The sequence below is a fragment of the Haliotis asinina genome, chromosome 5 (assembly GCF_037392515.1).
Source record: "Haliotis asinina isolate JCU_RB_2024 chromosome 5, JCU_Hal_asi_v2, whole genome shotgun sequence".
NCBI classification, from domain to species: domain Eukaryota; kingdom Metazoa; phylum Mollusca; class Gastropoda; order Lepetellida; family Haliotidae; genus Haliotis; species Haliotis asinina.
In genome coordinates, this window is record NC_090284.1 from 57,215,272 (window position 1) to 57,233,613 (window position 18,342).

The window sequence follows — 18,342 nt, forward strand, 5'->3', positions numbered from 1 at the left end:
GTTATGTATTGAAAGATTGCTCTTCAACTGTTTCTCGCCTAAGTATGATGGTTTCGTTTGTATAAACCGTGGTTTAGTTTTTTAGTCAACATGGTTCAAGTGGCGTTTTTGTTTTCTTTTTCTTTCTTTTTTGCTTTGTATCGTTTAATGTAGTGAGATGTCCGAGTCACTAGTATTTTCACCAGGTTTCGATTCATCAACCTGACTAGGTCATTCACCTGGCATATTAATCCCATTAATTCTCAGTTAATCTTTCCTTATTAGGTACTGCAGTATTTTCAAACACAGTTCTTTTTGTAATGTAAAGAATTCATGCTGTTGAAAATCACAACATTTTTTACGCTTTTTTTAGATGTGAAGAGAAACACTTTCTTTGAACTTCATCCTCTTACAGCTCTAATGTTAAATACTTAACAATGTCCAGACTCCGGATGCTGGAAGGCCACAAAGAAAAATGTTTTGCATTAATTAGACTTCCTCAAGATGTTTATTTGCATTGCGAGGCACTTTCTTTTCATTTCACTTAGTTTCGAACTTTTGATCTCTCTTGAATTTTCTTCAAGTGATGTTATATTCTGAGAAAGGGATGGTGTTTTAAAATAAGCTTTAATCAATTTCTACCTGTGACGCCATCTTGTTTTTTTTTTACATTGCTCCTCTTTGATTTTGGTGTTCGTGGGATACGCTGGTCTGGAGAGAAACACGTGTGCCTTCTTGACATCTTCATGGATTTCTTATCTGTTTACTTATTTCCTTTCAGTGTACCCACGTTTAAAGGTCTCCCAGAGGAAACGCTAAGTAAAATTGCTGATGTATTAGAAGAGGTATGTTTAATACTGAAATAACTATTGGTTGTAACAGTTTACTTCCCTTCCTTGTTCATGAATAACGTTTAGTGCAATGCACTCATTCGTATAGCCACTAATGGTGGTTGAGATATTTAATATAAAGCCATCATTTTCTCCTTTTGGGATGCCCACTGAAGCTTAATCTATAACAGCTATATTATCGTTTACTGTGATGTAATGACTAGACATAGATAAGGGTGTTGTGAGTGTGACATACGATGTGTCGTATAGTATCATCTTCAGCAGTGAATATATGTTATGGTTCGTCAGGTTGTTGTTTAAACTAATTTAATGCGGTTCAATGCTCGATCACACAATCCAGTGATCAACAGGAACATCGATCGATGCACACCCGATTCGTCAAGGTTTTATCATATATATGAGGTTCAAATAATACATATGTTTGTATGTTTGTTTGTTTGTTGGTGGAGACCCCCTATTATGTGGATATATCTGTGCAGCCTTAGACGACGTTTGTGGTTTAGTATACGTTTGAATGACAAAGGCACAAGGCTCACAAAACAAACGCAAGTCTTTCTCTCTTACCAGGCCCATTACGGTCAAGGGGATTTCATTATCAGACAAGGAGCAAGAGGAGACACATTTTTCATCATTGCAAGGGGAAAGGTGAGATAGTTGTTATGAAATATAGTTTCATTAACAGATGAATACTTTCTTTGGGAGTTTTGGTGTCTTCTCTCATCATTTTTCCTATTTTTATCCTCCATTTATCTTACAGGTGAAAGTTACCAAGAAGAACTCCAAAGCGGGTTCTGAGCAAATCATTAGATATTTACAAAGGGGAGACTTCTTCGGTGAGAGAGCATTACAAGGGTAAGAAATTTAATATCATTGGCTGTAAATTATTTATCGAATAGGCTGTCATCTTGGAGGGATAGCTTTTGAATAGGAAGAAAGAATTGTGTCACTTTTTTGTATGTGAACTGCATCCATGGTGCTAGAATGTTATGCATATGTTATTGCAAAATGCTTTTTACGTTCTTTTTATTTATTTTTTTTTGTGTAATTGATATAATCATAGTAAAAAACAGTTTGTACTATGGATCTGCTTTCAATGCAGATAGATAGGTATAGTGAATGATTATGTGACTGCTCTCTCTGTTAGTAGAACTATATCAGGAAATAACCCTATTTTTATTGAAATTATAGTATTACAGTATTTCAAAACCATATATATATATATATATATATATATATATGTGTGTGTGTGTGTGTGTGTGTATGTATGTGTGTATACATACATACATACATATACATACATACATATACATACATACATACATACATACATACATACATACATACATACATACATACATACATACATACATACATACATACATACATACATACATACATACATAATTGTCATCTGTTCGTAACAAGATGGATTTATATAGAGTTTTTCCATCGTCTAGACAGAGGACTCACAATGTCCGCAGTTAACATCAGCCATTCAGTCAGTCATATTAGCTTCTTCACAGGAGAATTATCAGTGTGCAATATACATTCCATCTCTATCCAAACTATTTTCCTTTCAGCGAAGACGTCCGCACCGCAAATATTATAGCAAATGATCCAGAAGGCGTGGATTGTCTAGTCATCGACAGGGAGTATGTAGTTATTCCTTAAATAATAAATAACGTATTTTATTATTAGATATTGTATGTATGAATGTATTGTTGTATGAATGTGTGCCCAAATGCATTGAGCCTAAAATACGTTCTATTATCGCTGTGAATGAATCGTCCAGGAACATATTCCGAAATAATTTGAGAAGGAAATATGCATATAGATTTTATGTGGACATATTGATTTATGTGGACAGTCAGTGTGACACTTTCATGTATATTGGTCAGTCATTTTCTCTGTGGTAAATACAACACTTGTTTTTCATGATTGGTCTGTAGATCAATATACATACTGATACTTGTTAGAATTATTTAAAATGTGTGCCTTCGCGATCTCATCTTTATCTTCAGACGTAATATGTGAATCAAAGCATGCTTCGGGAGGATGGTGTCTTTGTAATAGGAGATATGACTGTCATATGGTCAGATTTCTACAGTGAACTCTTATTGATTTCTGTTTATTTTTGAAAGGGCTCTGTGGTTGTTGATTAAGCCATACCACGATTTGCTAGCATACGGATTTTTAAACCTATATATTTCACATTTCAGGTCTTATTCACAACTCATTAGCAACTTAGATGAACTCAAGAGAATTTATGAAGATGATGAAATATCGGCTGGGTGAGTAGACCTATCGCATGCTGATATAAAGGCCAAATGAAGTGAAATAAAAAGAATATGGAAATACCTTTCTTAGTCTGTAAAGAAGACTAATGGATATAAAAATACCTTTCTTAGTCTGTAAACAGGACTAATTAATATGGAAATAACTTTCTTGGTCTGTAAACAGCACTGGTGTAGATGGAAATACCTTTCTTTGTCTGTAAACAGGACTAATGAACATAGAAATACCTTTCTTAGTCTGTAAACAGGACTCGTGAATATGGAAATACCTTTCTTAGTCTGTAAACAGGACTATTTGCCACCGGTCTAAAGCATGTAGTAACATCGCAAAGACTCCCTACTTCGCAAAAATGTAATGGTAGTGATATTCTGCCAGTAGTTTGTAGACATTTGGCAACAAAGCAAGTTTCAAGATACCGAATGATTTAAATTCAATGAGCATGAGATGCAGCTTATGACCTGAGCATGGAAACCAGTGATTGATGGTGAGAACAAAGATCAGGCAACACTGACACACTCAGTTACTACCTAGAAATACCCCAGAAGACATACGAATATGGAGGAATTATTTCTGCCGTAAATAGCTCATTTACAGTTATACTGTTTTATAGTGCTTCATATACACATTAACGCGTTGTTATATTATATTGATAAATACAATTGACTTTGACCAAACTTACTTTTGATAATGGAAAGTTCTCTCTCGCATTCATGATCACAGAACAAACATCTGCAACATTTAAATAGAGATTAATGTTCCTTTAAGGTGAATTTAAAAATAAACAGAATTATCTTTATATACACGCCTCACAAACAGAGAATGTCTTCCCTATGCGTTGCAGTATACGATCCTGACAGATCCTAGCCAAGAAAATCCAAATATTTAGTCTGTAATCAAGGTCATCTAAATACATGCTATCATCTTAAAGAAGTACATAAGGGCACTCTGTTCTACTGTAACAAGACATAGTAAGGGTCTTTATTATTCGTATATACGTTTACTACCTCTGATTAAATCGCCAAGTAGGTCTGGTGTAACATGATAAGCCGAGATGGCCTGTCCGCACCCCCGCGGAAACAACGACCAAAGTGTTTGGTAGTGATACCACCCTTGCTAACGTCGAGATATGACGGCCTTGATAATATCTTTATTACAGCGAGAGATTATTGTACTTGAAGTTCATCAAGCATTATAATGGTTATTCCACAAAACATAAGTTAAATGGGCTTGAAACAATGATGGTTTGTACGTCTTTGATAAGTAGGTTCGTTGTGAAGAGAAAATCGGAAGATGAAAATGTTAAGTGGATTTGCTGATGAACGTCATGTGTAGCTTCTACTTAGTTACATACTGGGGCCTTCTTAAACTGCCACGATTGTTCAAAGCGACTGAAACCCAGTTAACTGTCTCATTCCTACTATGTAGGATTAGATAAGAACAGGAGCCAAAACATACTCAGCTTGGAAGATCTTGAGAATATTGTTTAAAATTATTATGAATTCGTACATAATGTTTCTTCGGTTTTCTGCAACGGTATAATTTCGTTTGCTGTATACTTGAACGTTTCATTATTTCGTCAGTTATTGATTTATTGAAATTATAGCTTGATTGTGAATAATCCTCATACCCCACTCCAGTTGTCGCTATTTCAAACCCGCAAAATAGTCTTTGTGAATTTAAACGGAAAACGTCATAATGTTTAATATACTGATTGACTGAATTTCATTGTACAATGTTTGTTGGACAAAGTGATTTCTCTTTCAGAATTGACTCCGAATACACCAAACTGAAACTCAAAGATCTCTCAGTGATAGCAACGTTAGGCGTCGGAGGATTCGGGCGTGTTGAACTGGTAAGATCCTGAGTATTCTTCCCTAACAGGTTGCCAGTTCTACCATCAACACTCTTAAAGAAATAGCAGTTTGAAGCTTGCTCAAATGTCTGATTTGTAGTAATTAGTTTGGAATATGGACGATTTTCCATTCATTTATAGAGGGAGAAATGTAACCCAGGGTTATTGGAAGTGACTGAGATACTCATGCACTCGGGAGTGGCACTAATTCATTCAGCACGCAGTCGTTGTATAACTGCCTTAAATATTACTAATAATCATCGACTCTCTCTTTGATATTCGTATCTATTCGTTACATACTAACATCATAGAGTTAACTTGAATATAAATGTGGTGGGGCGTGATTCTCACGTTCAGAGTATATGTGTTAAGCAGTTATTTGCAAGGCAACATGTTGACAGCTACGGTATAAATAGCTGCAGTAATGACACACAAACACTGAAAATCTGTACAGTCACTATGGCCAGTGACATTTCATCTAATATTTACTCATATTACGAAACATTGACTGAAAATGCCAGGGTAGTAAAACAGCATGATGACATGAAAACATCCGTCCGCAAAGGTTGGAATTGTTAGAGTGATGTATTTTCTTATTAAATGTCAACAGACGCTCAGTTGCAATCATATGTAGTTAAATCTTAAATCTAAGGAATGTGGTTGGTCTTGTTGTCACTACCCAACTTCGTGACCATCGTGCCAATAACACACGATCCTTGCTAATTTTGAAGAGAATGTCATCAGCGACAAATTAACATTAATTGAAATGTTAACTGCTCACATGGGTACATTAATTGATGCAGCAGCATCATGATCTTCCCTATGAGGTACAAGCCCATGTAACGCCAACCCATGAAGATCCGGGTTAGCAGATTAGGATTTTTGGTGCTGTCGAAGACCGATTTACTCCAAACCAAGAAGTAATCCCAAGCGTATCCAAACTACGTAGATCAAGGTGGATTATTTACAAACTGACATCAAATAACTGCAATATTGCCCAGTTCGGCGTTACCTGAAAACCAGTTGTCAAACAGTGACATTGGCAAATGAGGTTTGTGTACGTCGCTTTCAGCAATATCCCATCATTATCATAGGGAATCGAACCATGGTCTTTAGTGTGACGAGCTGACGCTTTACCATAAGGCTTCCTCGCCGCCCCACTTTGGTTTAATGTGGTGCGAACAACACAAAAATACAAACGTACGAGAGGCTAACAGGGACCGCTCGTTAAGCAAACTCGAATAGATTGATCATTTTACAAATGTACTGCTAAACCACCTGATTCATTTACAGAGCATCGTTTATAAATGTACTTTGAAATCGAGCACTGCCTGGAGTCAAAAGAACTAGCTGGCAGTTACAGGATGATGAACAAGGGTTGACATGCATGGTTTATCTTTTAGATAACGAATGTCAAACAATACCATGGATGCGATATCAATGAACTAAAACTCCGTTTCCGAGTCAGTGTTTGAAATTTTGAAGAGAAGAGAAATCTGCCAACTCTGCTGATGATTTTGTCGTTGACACATTGCGATAGTGGCAGGTCTGGTATTCCACAATCTTATCGCGTTGAGAAACATGGTATGTTCAGAGAGCCCACTTGTCGCAATTCTTTGAAATACTACGCTATTTCTACTAACAAGAATGGTGCAAGAAGATATCCCTGTTGCTTATCAATGCCTGATCTCAACGCAGAATATTTGCTGGAGTTGGCTTAAAAACGTTAGCTTGTTTTATTCTCCCACATGTGTATATGTACAAGGTATACTAACACTGAAGGCTTGATTAGCGTGGTTGATAGAGGACACAGTATACAATTTCGTATCACGAAGATAATTGGGTTGATTGCATATTTAAATAGGAACATCACTGACTGCAAGAAAGTAGTTTCGTGAAGGAACCGTTAACACTGTCTGGCAATGTAAAAATGTTCGTTATCAATCACTTTATTTGTGCATCGTATGTGTTTGTTTATAAATCGTGACAATAAACAGCATGAATAATCGGCTATTTGTTTGGGTTTATTTTAACTATATGTCAGTGTGTAAATAGGTGTGTTTTATGTCCTGTTTGTTGAAACAGAATTAGCTTGACACTTGCTGACCTTTAAGAGATTTATATTTACTGTGTATTATAGTTGCTTTGTTAGGCTGTACCCTGAATACCTGTATTGAAAGTTAGAAAAACCTAGCAAAAACCTGAATAACATATACATTGTTCTGGCATTAAACTCGAATAACATATACATTGTTCTGGCATTAAACCCGAATAACATATACATTGTTCTGGTATTAAACCCAAATAACATATGCATTGTTGTGGTATTAAACCCACAGTGGTATTTATTTAACGAACCAGTCTGGAGCAGTGAAGTAGCCTGATTGTTTAAGCGTCATCTTTTAACGCTGAATACCCGAGCTTGACTGCTCACATGTGAAGAACTTTTTTTTGTCCCCCCGCCGTGTTATTGCTGGAATATTGCTAAAAGCGGCGAAAAACCATATTCACTCACTTTTTTCACTCGATCTTTCGAAGCCAGGTACTAGGATAGGAAACACGAGACCGTCACATATAATACGGGTTGTGTTTGACTGACAGGTCCACGTGAACAACGACAACACAAAGACGTACGCGCTGAAGATTCTGAAGAAACATCACATAGTCGAGACTCGTCAACAGGAGCATATTATGAATGAGAAACGCATCATGATGGAAGCAAGATCAGACTTCATTGTCAGGTAGGTACACTTACGAGGTAGTCTGTACTGTGGTACATGTGCGGATAGAGGCCAGTAGTTGCGAGTTATCTACCCTGGCGTTAGAAGTGAGTTTAGTATCACGCCGCAATATTCCAGTCACGCGGTCTGTAAATAATCGAGTCTGGACCAGACAAGCCAGTGATCAACAGCATGAAATACCATCGAGTATTTTGAAATAATGAAAGCTGCACACTAATTAAGACCCGAGTTCGAGTCCCCTTATGGTTACAGTGTGTGAGGCCCATGTCTGGTGTCCCCCGCCGTGATATTGCTGGAATATTGCTGAATACCCGAGCTTGACTGCTCACATGGGTACAGTGTGTGAAGTCCATTTTATTTGTCCCCCCGCCTTGTTATTGCTGGAATATGCTAAAAGCGGCGTAAAACCACACTCACTCAGTTAGTCATGAACGTTAATGTCATATGTTGGTCGTGTAATGTAGATAATGTCGTATGAGATTAATGACACTTTTTTCCGCGGCATGCAACACTTTTTAACGTGCGATTGTTTCATGCCGGCTTGGATCGATACAGTCTCAGGTATCAGTTGCCCTACATTGCTTGACGTTGGTAACCGTTTACAATCAATCCACATACCTAAATTTCCATTACAGTTAATGATGACTAGTTCATTTTTATATTGTCGATCGTGTAATGCATGTGGTCGTCTTTCAAATAAAAGAAAAGTATCGTTGATATATGTATGCTAAGGTTCTTGCTTTTTTACCTTTCAGACTGTACAGAACATTCAAAGACAGGAAGTTTTTGTACATGCTGCTGGAGGCTTGCTTAGGGGGAGAATTGTGGACGGTTTTAAGAGACAAGTAAGTTTCTTCTTCACGATTCGGACCAAAATATCAAGGTGTTAGAACGGCTTTTTTACCCTTACTGAGTGAAATGGCGAACAGCAATTTAGTGAAATGGCGAACAGCAATTTACTGTACAAACTGTTTGACTTTGTGTTATCGTGTCGACTTCATATGAAGAAAAGTCGGAATTAGCAACAGAGCAGTTAACCGTCTCCTTGGTAATCAGCGGAACTGCTAATACTGGATCACAATTCTCCCACACCAAATTGGTAGCGACTGTTAAGGTTCAGGTGTCAAATAAATTGTGATGGTTAGTACGTTAATGTTTATCAGTCGTGAAATACCGACGGGAAAGACTGTTGTATTTTCTTTAGTCTCAACGCTAAGACAGAATAAAATACGATGTTAGGCGTCTGTTAGAACCCCTTGAAAGATAAACACCCGAGTTAAATGATATCTTTAGAATGCAGAAATTGTCAGGATTTATGGAAAACATGAAATATAAATTAAGCATGGTATACCATTGCTTTACGAAACACTGATACGAACAACTCGCCAAGACCGAACAACTCATGTGCGCCATTATCTCCGTTTTACAGGGCACCGTTTATCACCAAACATTCAACGGTTAATTGCAGTTTAAAAGCAAATCCACGGTGTTTATTTTCAGCCCATGTTTCCTCCATTTCGGAATTGTTCTGATTATGTCTGCTCCAGGGCGTTTATGTCATGCGAATTAATACTAGCCGATTAGAGTGCAATTCACAGCAATCACTGCATTTTGAAAGGCAGTTTGTTGAAGGAATTTGCCCACCGCGTGGTATACATACAAAAGCACGGACTTCGAAAGCTTTAGGCGAAACGTTCATGGTTTTAAAGTGAAAGATATTTGTTATAACATTCATCACTGATGACAGTCTTGTGCTGTTTTGCACCAGGCCGTCAAACCCATATACAATATCTTAAAGTTTTCATTAACAAGCTGTGTTAAATACCATCGGTCTTGAAGTGTGGATATTGAGAGTAGCTGCCACCTTAAACAGATGAATCCAAAGCTGAGTAAACAGTGATATATTCTAAATGTCACCACAGACGTTTCTATAATTAGAATTTAATGTCTCCTAATGTCGTATAACCGATATTATTGATCATGGCATTTAACAAGATGCTTAATCGTTACTTTTAACTGTGCCAACAGCTTTCGAATTACCAATGTCAGAACTAAGTACGTCCTGTCATTCACACAACCACGTCGGTTTACTGACAAGATAAATCTACTACTCCCAGCTGCAGGAGCAAGGGCGGTTAAGCAATTGCACGTTTGTTTAAGGCACCTGCTGTATAAGTGAGCGTATATACTCTCACATGTAGGTAACTGTCCATCACCACTGAAACTGACAAGGATGTTTATTTTTATAACTGTACATTTCCGATTGCTTGGAAAATTCTTGTGGAGGATATGTTGTTCTTCGACCCAGAAGCACTTGCAGAAAACATCACGTTGGAGGAACGTGTTTGTTAAATGAGCTTAGTTTTTGTCAGGTTGTTATCTTAAGAAAGTCGTGTGAAGTTTTTCAGTTTATATTTCAATGTATGTTTCACACCACGTGCTTTATCTTTTAATGGTTGGTTTAGGAACCATAGCGAGGGACGTTGCATTAAGGTCTTCCTCATATCAACCTCCATACAACAAGTTTGCGGGAAACGTTTTAGCGAATACACGAACAAATGCGAGTTATCTGCCCCTGAAGCTATATTGATGGACACTGTTCTTACTGGAACGATAAAACTACTCCTTTTTATATGACTGGGTTAGTCAATTGAAAAAGAGCATTCGCTAAAGGCCGCCGTTAGAATCCCCACGGAAAAGATTTTAACAATACACGCATGCACAAGCGAGAAAATACGAGTTATCTGGCCATAAAGCTATCTTGGCGTGTTTTATCCTTATTGAAACGACAAAACTACTCTTTTGATACTCTTTTCGTTAGTCTGTTGGTAAAGGCATTCGCTAAAAGCCGTCATTCGATTCCTTTCAGTAGTACATAACGCCAATTTTTTATGGCCATTGTCTAATACACCTGGAATATTGCTTAACACGTATACTGTACTAATCGTTCTGTACACAAGCCAAAAACGTGCTACAGTTTATATGCCTCACCACAGGTATCGGGTGATCTCTTGGTCCAAGATGATGTGTAATCATAATCATATCTGTTTCTAATTTAAAATAGGGAAAAGCAACCAGACAAGTAATGCCAATGGTATATATATCAATGCAACGAAACACAGCTATGCAAAGCTAAGTAAGCTACGACGTTCAGTCAGTACGAAACCAACACTAAACTACTTTGAAAGCGAACAGGCTTTCACCGACGTGACGGATATCACGAACCGTTTGTTTGTTCCATGTCACCTGTGTATATGAGTAGAAATGTGTATAACAAACTATGGCTATAACGAACTGAAATTAGTGAGTTCTTTAGAAACATTGGTGCATTTACTGTATTTCAGAGCGTCGTTCGATGACAACACCACTCGTTTCTATACTGCCTGCGTTGTGGAGGCCTTCTCCTATCTCCACAGTAGGGGCATCGTCTATAGGGATCTGAAGCCAGAGAACTTGTTACTTGATGGAGATGGATACGTCAAACTGGTGAGTTGATACTGATATTATTAAACACAGACATGTTTCTACTGTGTACTTGGACCTATGCAAACGCACGCACACAGAAACACCTTTGAAGAAGGCCCTTATGTTCAAACATCAGTCAACTCGTGGCGATCTCAGGTGAGAATTGATCTACGGCAACCCATGCTTGTGGGAAGAGGCGACTAACTTGATCGGTGGTCAGGCTCTCTGACTTTTCATTGTATCCCAGTTGCGTAGATCGATGTTTATGATGTTCATCACTAGATTGGCTGGTCCAGACTCAATGTTTTACATAACGCCGCCATAGAGTAGGATATTACTGAGTGCGGCATGAAACTAAATTCACTCACTCACTGAACCATCAGTTGAATACAAGTTTGAATTGGCCACCGCGACACAGCCGAATCACGTCCTCAAAGATACTCACTCACTGTAGATGTTATGAGATCACATACAAAGTATACAATGAAGTGCATACGCCCAATACACTTTACGTTCTCAAGACATACCATAGATGTGGCTGATAGGAAAAGTGGAAATATTGCAATTATGTAGTAGTAGTAGCAGCAGCAGCTACTAGTAGTACCAGCAATAGCAGTAGTACTAGGAGGAAGAGTAGCAGTAACAGCAGCAGTTAGTAGTAGTAGTAGTAGCAGCAGTAACAGCAGCAGCTAGTAGTAGTAGTAGTAACAGTAGCAGCTAGTAGTAGTAGTAGTAGTAGCAGCAGTAACAGCAGCAGCTCGTAGTAGTAGGAGGAGGAAGAGTAGCAGTAACAGCAGCAGTTAGTAGTAGTAGTAGTAGCAGCAGTAACAGCAGCAGCTAGTAGTAGTAGTAGTAACAGTAGCAGCTAGTAGTAGTAGTAGTAGTAGTAGCAGCAGTAACAGCAGCAGCTCGTAGTAGTAGGAGGAGGAGGAGCAGCAGTAACAGCAGCAGCTAGTAGTAGTAGTAGTAGCAGCAGCAGTAACAGCAGCAGTTAGTAGTAGTAGTAGTAGCAGCAGTAACAGCAGCAGCTAGTAGTAGTAGTAGTAACAGCAGCAGCTAGTAGTAGTAGTAGTAGTAGTAGTAGCAGCAGTAACAGCAGCAGCTCGTAGTAGTAGTAGTAGTAGCAGCAGTAACAGCAGCAGCTCGTAGTAGTAGTAGGAGCAACAGCAGTAGTGGTAGCAGTACTAGGAGTAGTAGTATCTGTAGCAGCAGCAGTAGCAATAGTAGTAGCAGTAGCAGCAGCAGTAGGAGGAGTAGTAGCAGTAAGTGTAGCAGTAGTAGTGCTGAGGATAATCAACAGAAGTGTTCATGTCCATAGCATTTATATGCTGCATAGATCATGAGACATGCAAGTAGCTGATCGTAGTTATAATATTCACCATCATCAAGCATGCTAACACACCAGCGTCTTTTAGATCACGTTCTGCGTTCTCCCTCTGCTTCAGCGCTTATGTTGCACAAACAGAATGGAAAGACGTGTATTTTAAAGACTGGCGTTAGCAGCCTATTTCGCTTCACATGTCCTATTATGTGCTGCAGTCAAGCAGCAATCAGGCAAATGATTTACTGTAAATGCTTGCATTTACTTCTGTCGGGCTGTCGTGCTGAAACTCAAGCAGTCACTGTTAAAAAGCGTTTGCTTGTTAGCTCGTAAGCCAACCCTGAAAATACGTGTACCATTTCACCCCTGGTTCGGCTTTCTTTCCAGCTTAAACAAATATCTGCCTTTCTATTTTGGTAATTGTATTTTTTTATTAAAGCAAAGGATAATTTTCACGTCAGAATATATTTATACAGAATAAGCGCAAAGTATTATATATTTATAAAAATAAACTAAATCTCCGTGGTGGCATTTCGACTAATACAATATTACGCATGTGTTTATGAAGCATTTTCAAATACTAATGATACTATTTGTGAAAGGTCAAGAATGACAAACACTAGCAAGGGCAAGGCAATTGTTGACCTGATGAAAATACAAGGATCATATGTTTCACAGTAATGATACCTGGTCAGTAGTGCCAGTAAAAACTACAAATTACACCTCATTTACTTTACACCGTGATTATTACCCGTGGTCCATTGGACGTTCCTTATTTTCCTTCTTTTTTTCGTTAGTTTGTTTATTTTGGGGGTTTTTCTGCTAACAGTCTGCCATTCGTCAACTTGCTCTAAAACAATTATGTTTTCTCCCTCTAGATAGTCCACGTAGAGTTGAATGTGAGCCAAGCCCAAACTAATTTAGGTTGCAACGTTTGACAAAAGTAGGAGCCAGTGTATGGTGCTAACACCCCAGAAACATTATTGTGGCGTCTGGGATTCGAACCCACCATGATGTGTTTCTGGTGTGTTCAAGGGACGCAACTCTGCACCTCGAATCGCGGTGACTTTCATGGCAATTAGTGCACGAAGATCGGGAGACCCCTTACTCAGTATTAAAGGTTCTGGGTAGAACTCCCTTACTAAAGTACCGGTGAAGGTCCCGGGGTAGAATAGACATTCAGCAACCCATGCTTGCCATAAAAGGCGACTCTGCTTGTCGTAAGAGACGACTTACGGGATCGGATGGTCAGACTCGCTGACTTGGTTGACATATGCCATCGGTTCCCAAATGCGCAGATCGATGCTCGTGCTATTTATCACTGAATCGTCTGGTCCAGACTCGATTATTTACAGAGCTCCGTCATATAGCTGGAATAGTGCTGAGTGCGGCGTGAAACTAAACCCACTCACTCACTCACTTACTGATTAACGCTGTCAATTTCACGATACAATTACGTTAGTTTAGTTAACATTTTGACACAGCAGGTTAATATAACATCTTAATTATATTTCCTTGGCTCCTGCCAACACCCTTCATTGCCGTACAACCCGTGAGATAATTTCTCCTTCATTCTAATAAACGTTCACCTGGTCAGCTCATTTATTTTACAAGCTGTCCATCAAACCAATGCTGAAAGCTGTCCCTGTGATGGAGAATGTTGACCGTTATGAAACCGACACAAGTATCTAACCAACTGACAGCGATAAGTCACATCATGCCATGTCATTAACACTATCCCAGACGCTGACAGATACAGGGGGGAACACCCCCAAAGTTCTTATTTTTATTGAGGTGTTTACACGTGCTTTATAGTGGGACGTATAGAGTCTCGCGTAGCAACGGCATCCGGGAAATGTTTAATTGGATCTTAGTTTGTGGGGAACTGTACGCTGCAAAAGGAATGCGCTTAAAATGTAACAGGAAAATAGGAATACTTCAGAGAGTTGATTCGATATAACGCCGCTAGGGGCTGAGTTGAGGATGGGGGATTGAAATATAGACTTTACCCTTGCCTTGCTTTAAGGCTGTACTGAATTCAAAACCAATGGATGCATTGGCATTGTATCCTAGATATGCAGACAGGACGCCAGGCGGTATATATTTGAACAATATTCATTTAAACTAATAAGTATGACCTCATTGACTGGTGCAAGTCTAACTTTGTCGATCCTTTGGCACTTTCGTACTCCTAACTTGAGTATTTGAAAACATATTTTGGTTGAAACAAACAATTGGAATGAAAAACGATACCCTGTGATGTTGGAGATTTATAAACTATGGAAAATATAGACTCGTTTCATTCAGGACTTTTGGGGTACAGTAAGGATTCGGTGGAAGGTACAAACACAGACTGTGGGACAGACAGACAAGTATTTTGGAGACCACTGCGTATCACGTACAAGACCAGTGGTTAGTCATGCTGTTATTGTATACTGTAGGCCCGAGGACCAGGTACTGATATGTTGTGTCAGGCTGGACGTGGTTGGTGTAGAAGTACTGGAGTAAAAGGAAACCGGTTTAGAGTAACAATTTACAAACTGATCCGGCCCTTGCGGCCATGGACAGGACCCAGCTAACCTTGACCACAGAGCCAGCTTGTGGGTGTACGGCCTTGCCGACATACTTAACATATTTGGGTGGTGGTGAGCACCACCTCTGCAGTTCACCCCTCTCCAGGATTGCCAGCTTTATCATCACAAGACGCCCATCATTAACTTGTCGACGAGAGCTGCATGCTCAGGGATACCATGCAAACGGTGATGCTTGGTGGCATGAGCAAAGAAAAGCATTTGTCTATTTACAGTGGCCTTGCGAGTGATGGAGCGGCGCTCACGTCGTCTCCACGAATCAGACACTGACTTTCTAAAGGCATTATTGTCTGGAGGAGTAGAGGTGGTTATGTAATATCACCCCTATTTGTATTATGTTAAGATGTGTGTGGGTGTGGAACTGTCTGGTGAGTGAACGAACCAGTTTAGTTTTACGCCGGACTTCGGTAATATATCAGCTATGTGGTAGCTGCCTGGAAATAATCGAGCCCGGACCAGACAATCCTGTGATCAACAACATGAACACCGATCTACGCAACTGAAATACGGTGACATGTGTCAACTGATTCAGCGGCTGGTAACCCGATCCCGTTAAATGCCTCTTACGACAAGCATGGCGCACACAGAAACTCAATTCTAACACACATCGGGTAACTGTATGGTATTCCTTGGCGATGGGGTAGCCTTGTGGTGCATCCGCTCGTCGTGCCAAGGGTCTGAGTTTCATTCCCTGCATGGATACGATGTGTGAAACGTCTTCCTTATGTTCACCGCCATTATAGAGATGGAACATTCATAAAGGTGGTCTGAAACTCGCTCGCTCACACACTCACTTAATTGCTCACTATACAGTTGCATTGTAGATTGAACTCAGGTTTGCAAACTTACTCGAGTTTCTATCATGGATTAGTATGATCTTTATTGCGTACATGTTAATCGATAAGCTATAATTATCTTGGAAATATTGGAATAAGAATATATATTGTGTGTATTGTATACCGTTGGTTCAATTTGTACACATCAAAACGTGCGTTGCTACAACACGCAGCATTCCTACACCAACATCGAAACGTCCCAACATTGTGTGTCGACCCCCCTTCGTGCCCTGATAACCTACTGTTTGCAGACTGTGTTGGCATCTACTATCTACTTCCCATCATCACAAGCACGTGGTCTTCGTCAGCCTTATCCGAACAAGTGTTCCTGTTGATGGTATCCATAATTGTCGTTATTGCCCAAATTCCTGAGACAGTACACGTTGGAGGAAAGACCTTGCGTGCTTGCGCCGGTAACCTCGTTCTGGTTCCAATTCCTCTAATGGATATCCTTCGGTTGGGATTCCAGAACAAAGTACATGCCCCAGACCCCTATAGACAATGTGGTATGAGCTGACTAACATGAGAATCAGATGGCTACATTGTGTGTTCTGGTAGAATGACGCCTAACCCTCTTCAGGGAACACTCATGCTGTCAGCCACTAGTCTGCTATGCTCTGATATGCTGTAACAGGCTCTAAACCACATTGTTTCTCCTTGTTCCTTGCAATGATTAAGCCCTGAACAAAACAAGTCTAGATTTCCTCAGGAATGTTCCATCTCACTACGGCTCTTTATTAGTGTTTATTTGTTACTCTAAAGATTATATGTATTCAGAGATTAAGCGTTAACTTCTCACCATTCAGGTAGAACTGGAATGATGCTGACTGCGGTTTAAGACATTTTACCGAATCCGCTAAACCCTACTGTGAGTGAGTTTAGTTTTACGCAGCTTTCAGCAATATCTCGTTCCGGGACACTGGAAACGGTCTTCACATATAGCGCCCATGGGTGAATTGATCCTGTAATCCCTCCAGAACTTTGTCAGTTACATAGACTCATATTGTAGCTTAAATTATAGCGAATGGGTATCGTTTTTAAGCCGCTTTTAGCAATATATCCGCAATATCACGGCTTGGAACGCCTGAAATTAGCTACACACTCGGAAATAGAACCGAACCTTCGCCATGACGAGCCACCGCTTTAACCACAAGTCTACTTTATTACGTGAAAAATAATTTTGTTACTGCAAAAAACGCTTGTTGCCTGTTCATCTCACTTGCTGATGCAAATTAGTTTATTTACCCCCCATATGTGAAGCATATATCAGCAAGAGTCGTTAATCATGACGACCCCTGCTGCCGAGTGTTGCTCATTTATAGTGACTGATTGTACGAGGCTGTCGAATGGTCATGGCCGGTCATTTAGAAGACTGAAGATAAAGTACATGCATCGTTCGAGGTGGTCGACCTTCATTTTCAGAATGATGTCATCGATTTTATTACTTAACAACGAAAAACGTTCTATGGATATACAACTTCTTTATAATCAATGTAATCACCAATCTTTCACCATTGTTCATCACAACTTCACAATTTCTCACAAAGAAGAATTATAACTGTTCACACCGGTGTCCTTTCACGTTAACCTTTTTACCCACAAAAATGCGTCTTTATAGAACTCAGTTTTCACAACTTTTCTTTCAGAAAAAAGGATACTGTGTAGACGATACTGTCATCGTTGACTCTAAGTTACATATTCTGTCAGACATATTGGTGAAAGGAACCTACTTTACAAATGGACTTTGGTTCAAACTTCTGTTGGTGTCTTCAAGTTGGTTATGTGACTATGGCGACGATAAGTGTCAGATTTTGATGCGAAAAGTTTTGTACTCGAAAAGTCTGGGTAAAAAAGTAGACATAGTTATATGTTTGTAATTATGCTGTAGTAATATGAGCGTCATTATTTAGACAATGTTCTTAACCACTATGCTCTCTGTTCACCCCTAGCTGAGGGGATGACCCTCGTATCTCTCGGCCGCACACTTCATCAGATTTTCTTGACTTATCTGTGGCGAGATAACCTGACATCAGCAGACTAAGGTCGAAACAAGAGTAGCGAGATTCTTCACTGTGCGTTAACCCTTTTCTCACGGAAGGTTCTTTGTATCAAGTGTAATTATTATACACTCTCCATGAACCTAACCTGTGTCGGGAAATGGGACAGTTCAATTAAATCTCGGTTGAAAGACATAGTTGAAGAGTGAACAATACTGACACTGTTTATCGATCACAAAGCATGGAAGAGTTACGTGATGTTAGATACTTGTATTGGATATCGCCTTGTCAATGTAACATGTCTGGTGAACTGTCAGTTAAAACATGTCTGGTGAACTGTAACACCATCAAGGGTATCTTCAAACGAAAGCATTCTCGACCGACCGCCTAAATCGTCTGTATTTCCTTCGGTTT

At 39.4% G+C, this 18,342-nt stretch overlaps 1 protein-coding gene across 3 annotated transcripts in view; it reads left to right on the forward strand.

Annotated features, from left to right (window-relative positions):
* LOC137284908 (cGMP-dependent protein kinase 1-like) overlaps positions 1–18,342 on the forward strand; it is a 114,650-nt gene that overhangs the window by 83,091 nt on the left and 13,217 nt on the right. For all 3 annotated transcript variants that reach the window (XR_010956929.1, XM_067816953.1, XM_067816952.1), the window contains exons 5-13: positions 761–824; positions 1,398–1,475; positions 1,588–1,682; positions 2,411–2,482; positions 3,050–3,121; positions 4,890–4,977; positions 7,579–7,718; positions 8,474–8,563; positions 11,063–11,204. Coding sequence is in view for 2 of the 3 variants with exons in the window: in XM_067816953.1 (XP_067673054.1) it covers positions 761–824; positions 1,398–1,475; positions 1,588–1,682; positions 2,411–2,482; positions 3,050–3,121; positions 4,890–4,977; positions 7,579–7,718; positions 8,474–8,563; positions 11,063–11,204 (841 nt within the window). In the remaining variant the exon portion in view is untranslated. The remainder of the gene's footprint in view (positions 1–760; positions 825–1,397; positions 1,476–1,587; positions 1,683–2,410; positions 2,483–3,049; positions 3,122–4,889; positions 4,978–7,578; positions 7,719–8,473; positions 8,564–11,062; positions 11,205–18,342) is intronic.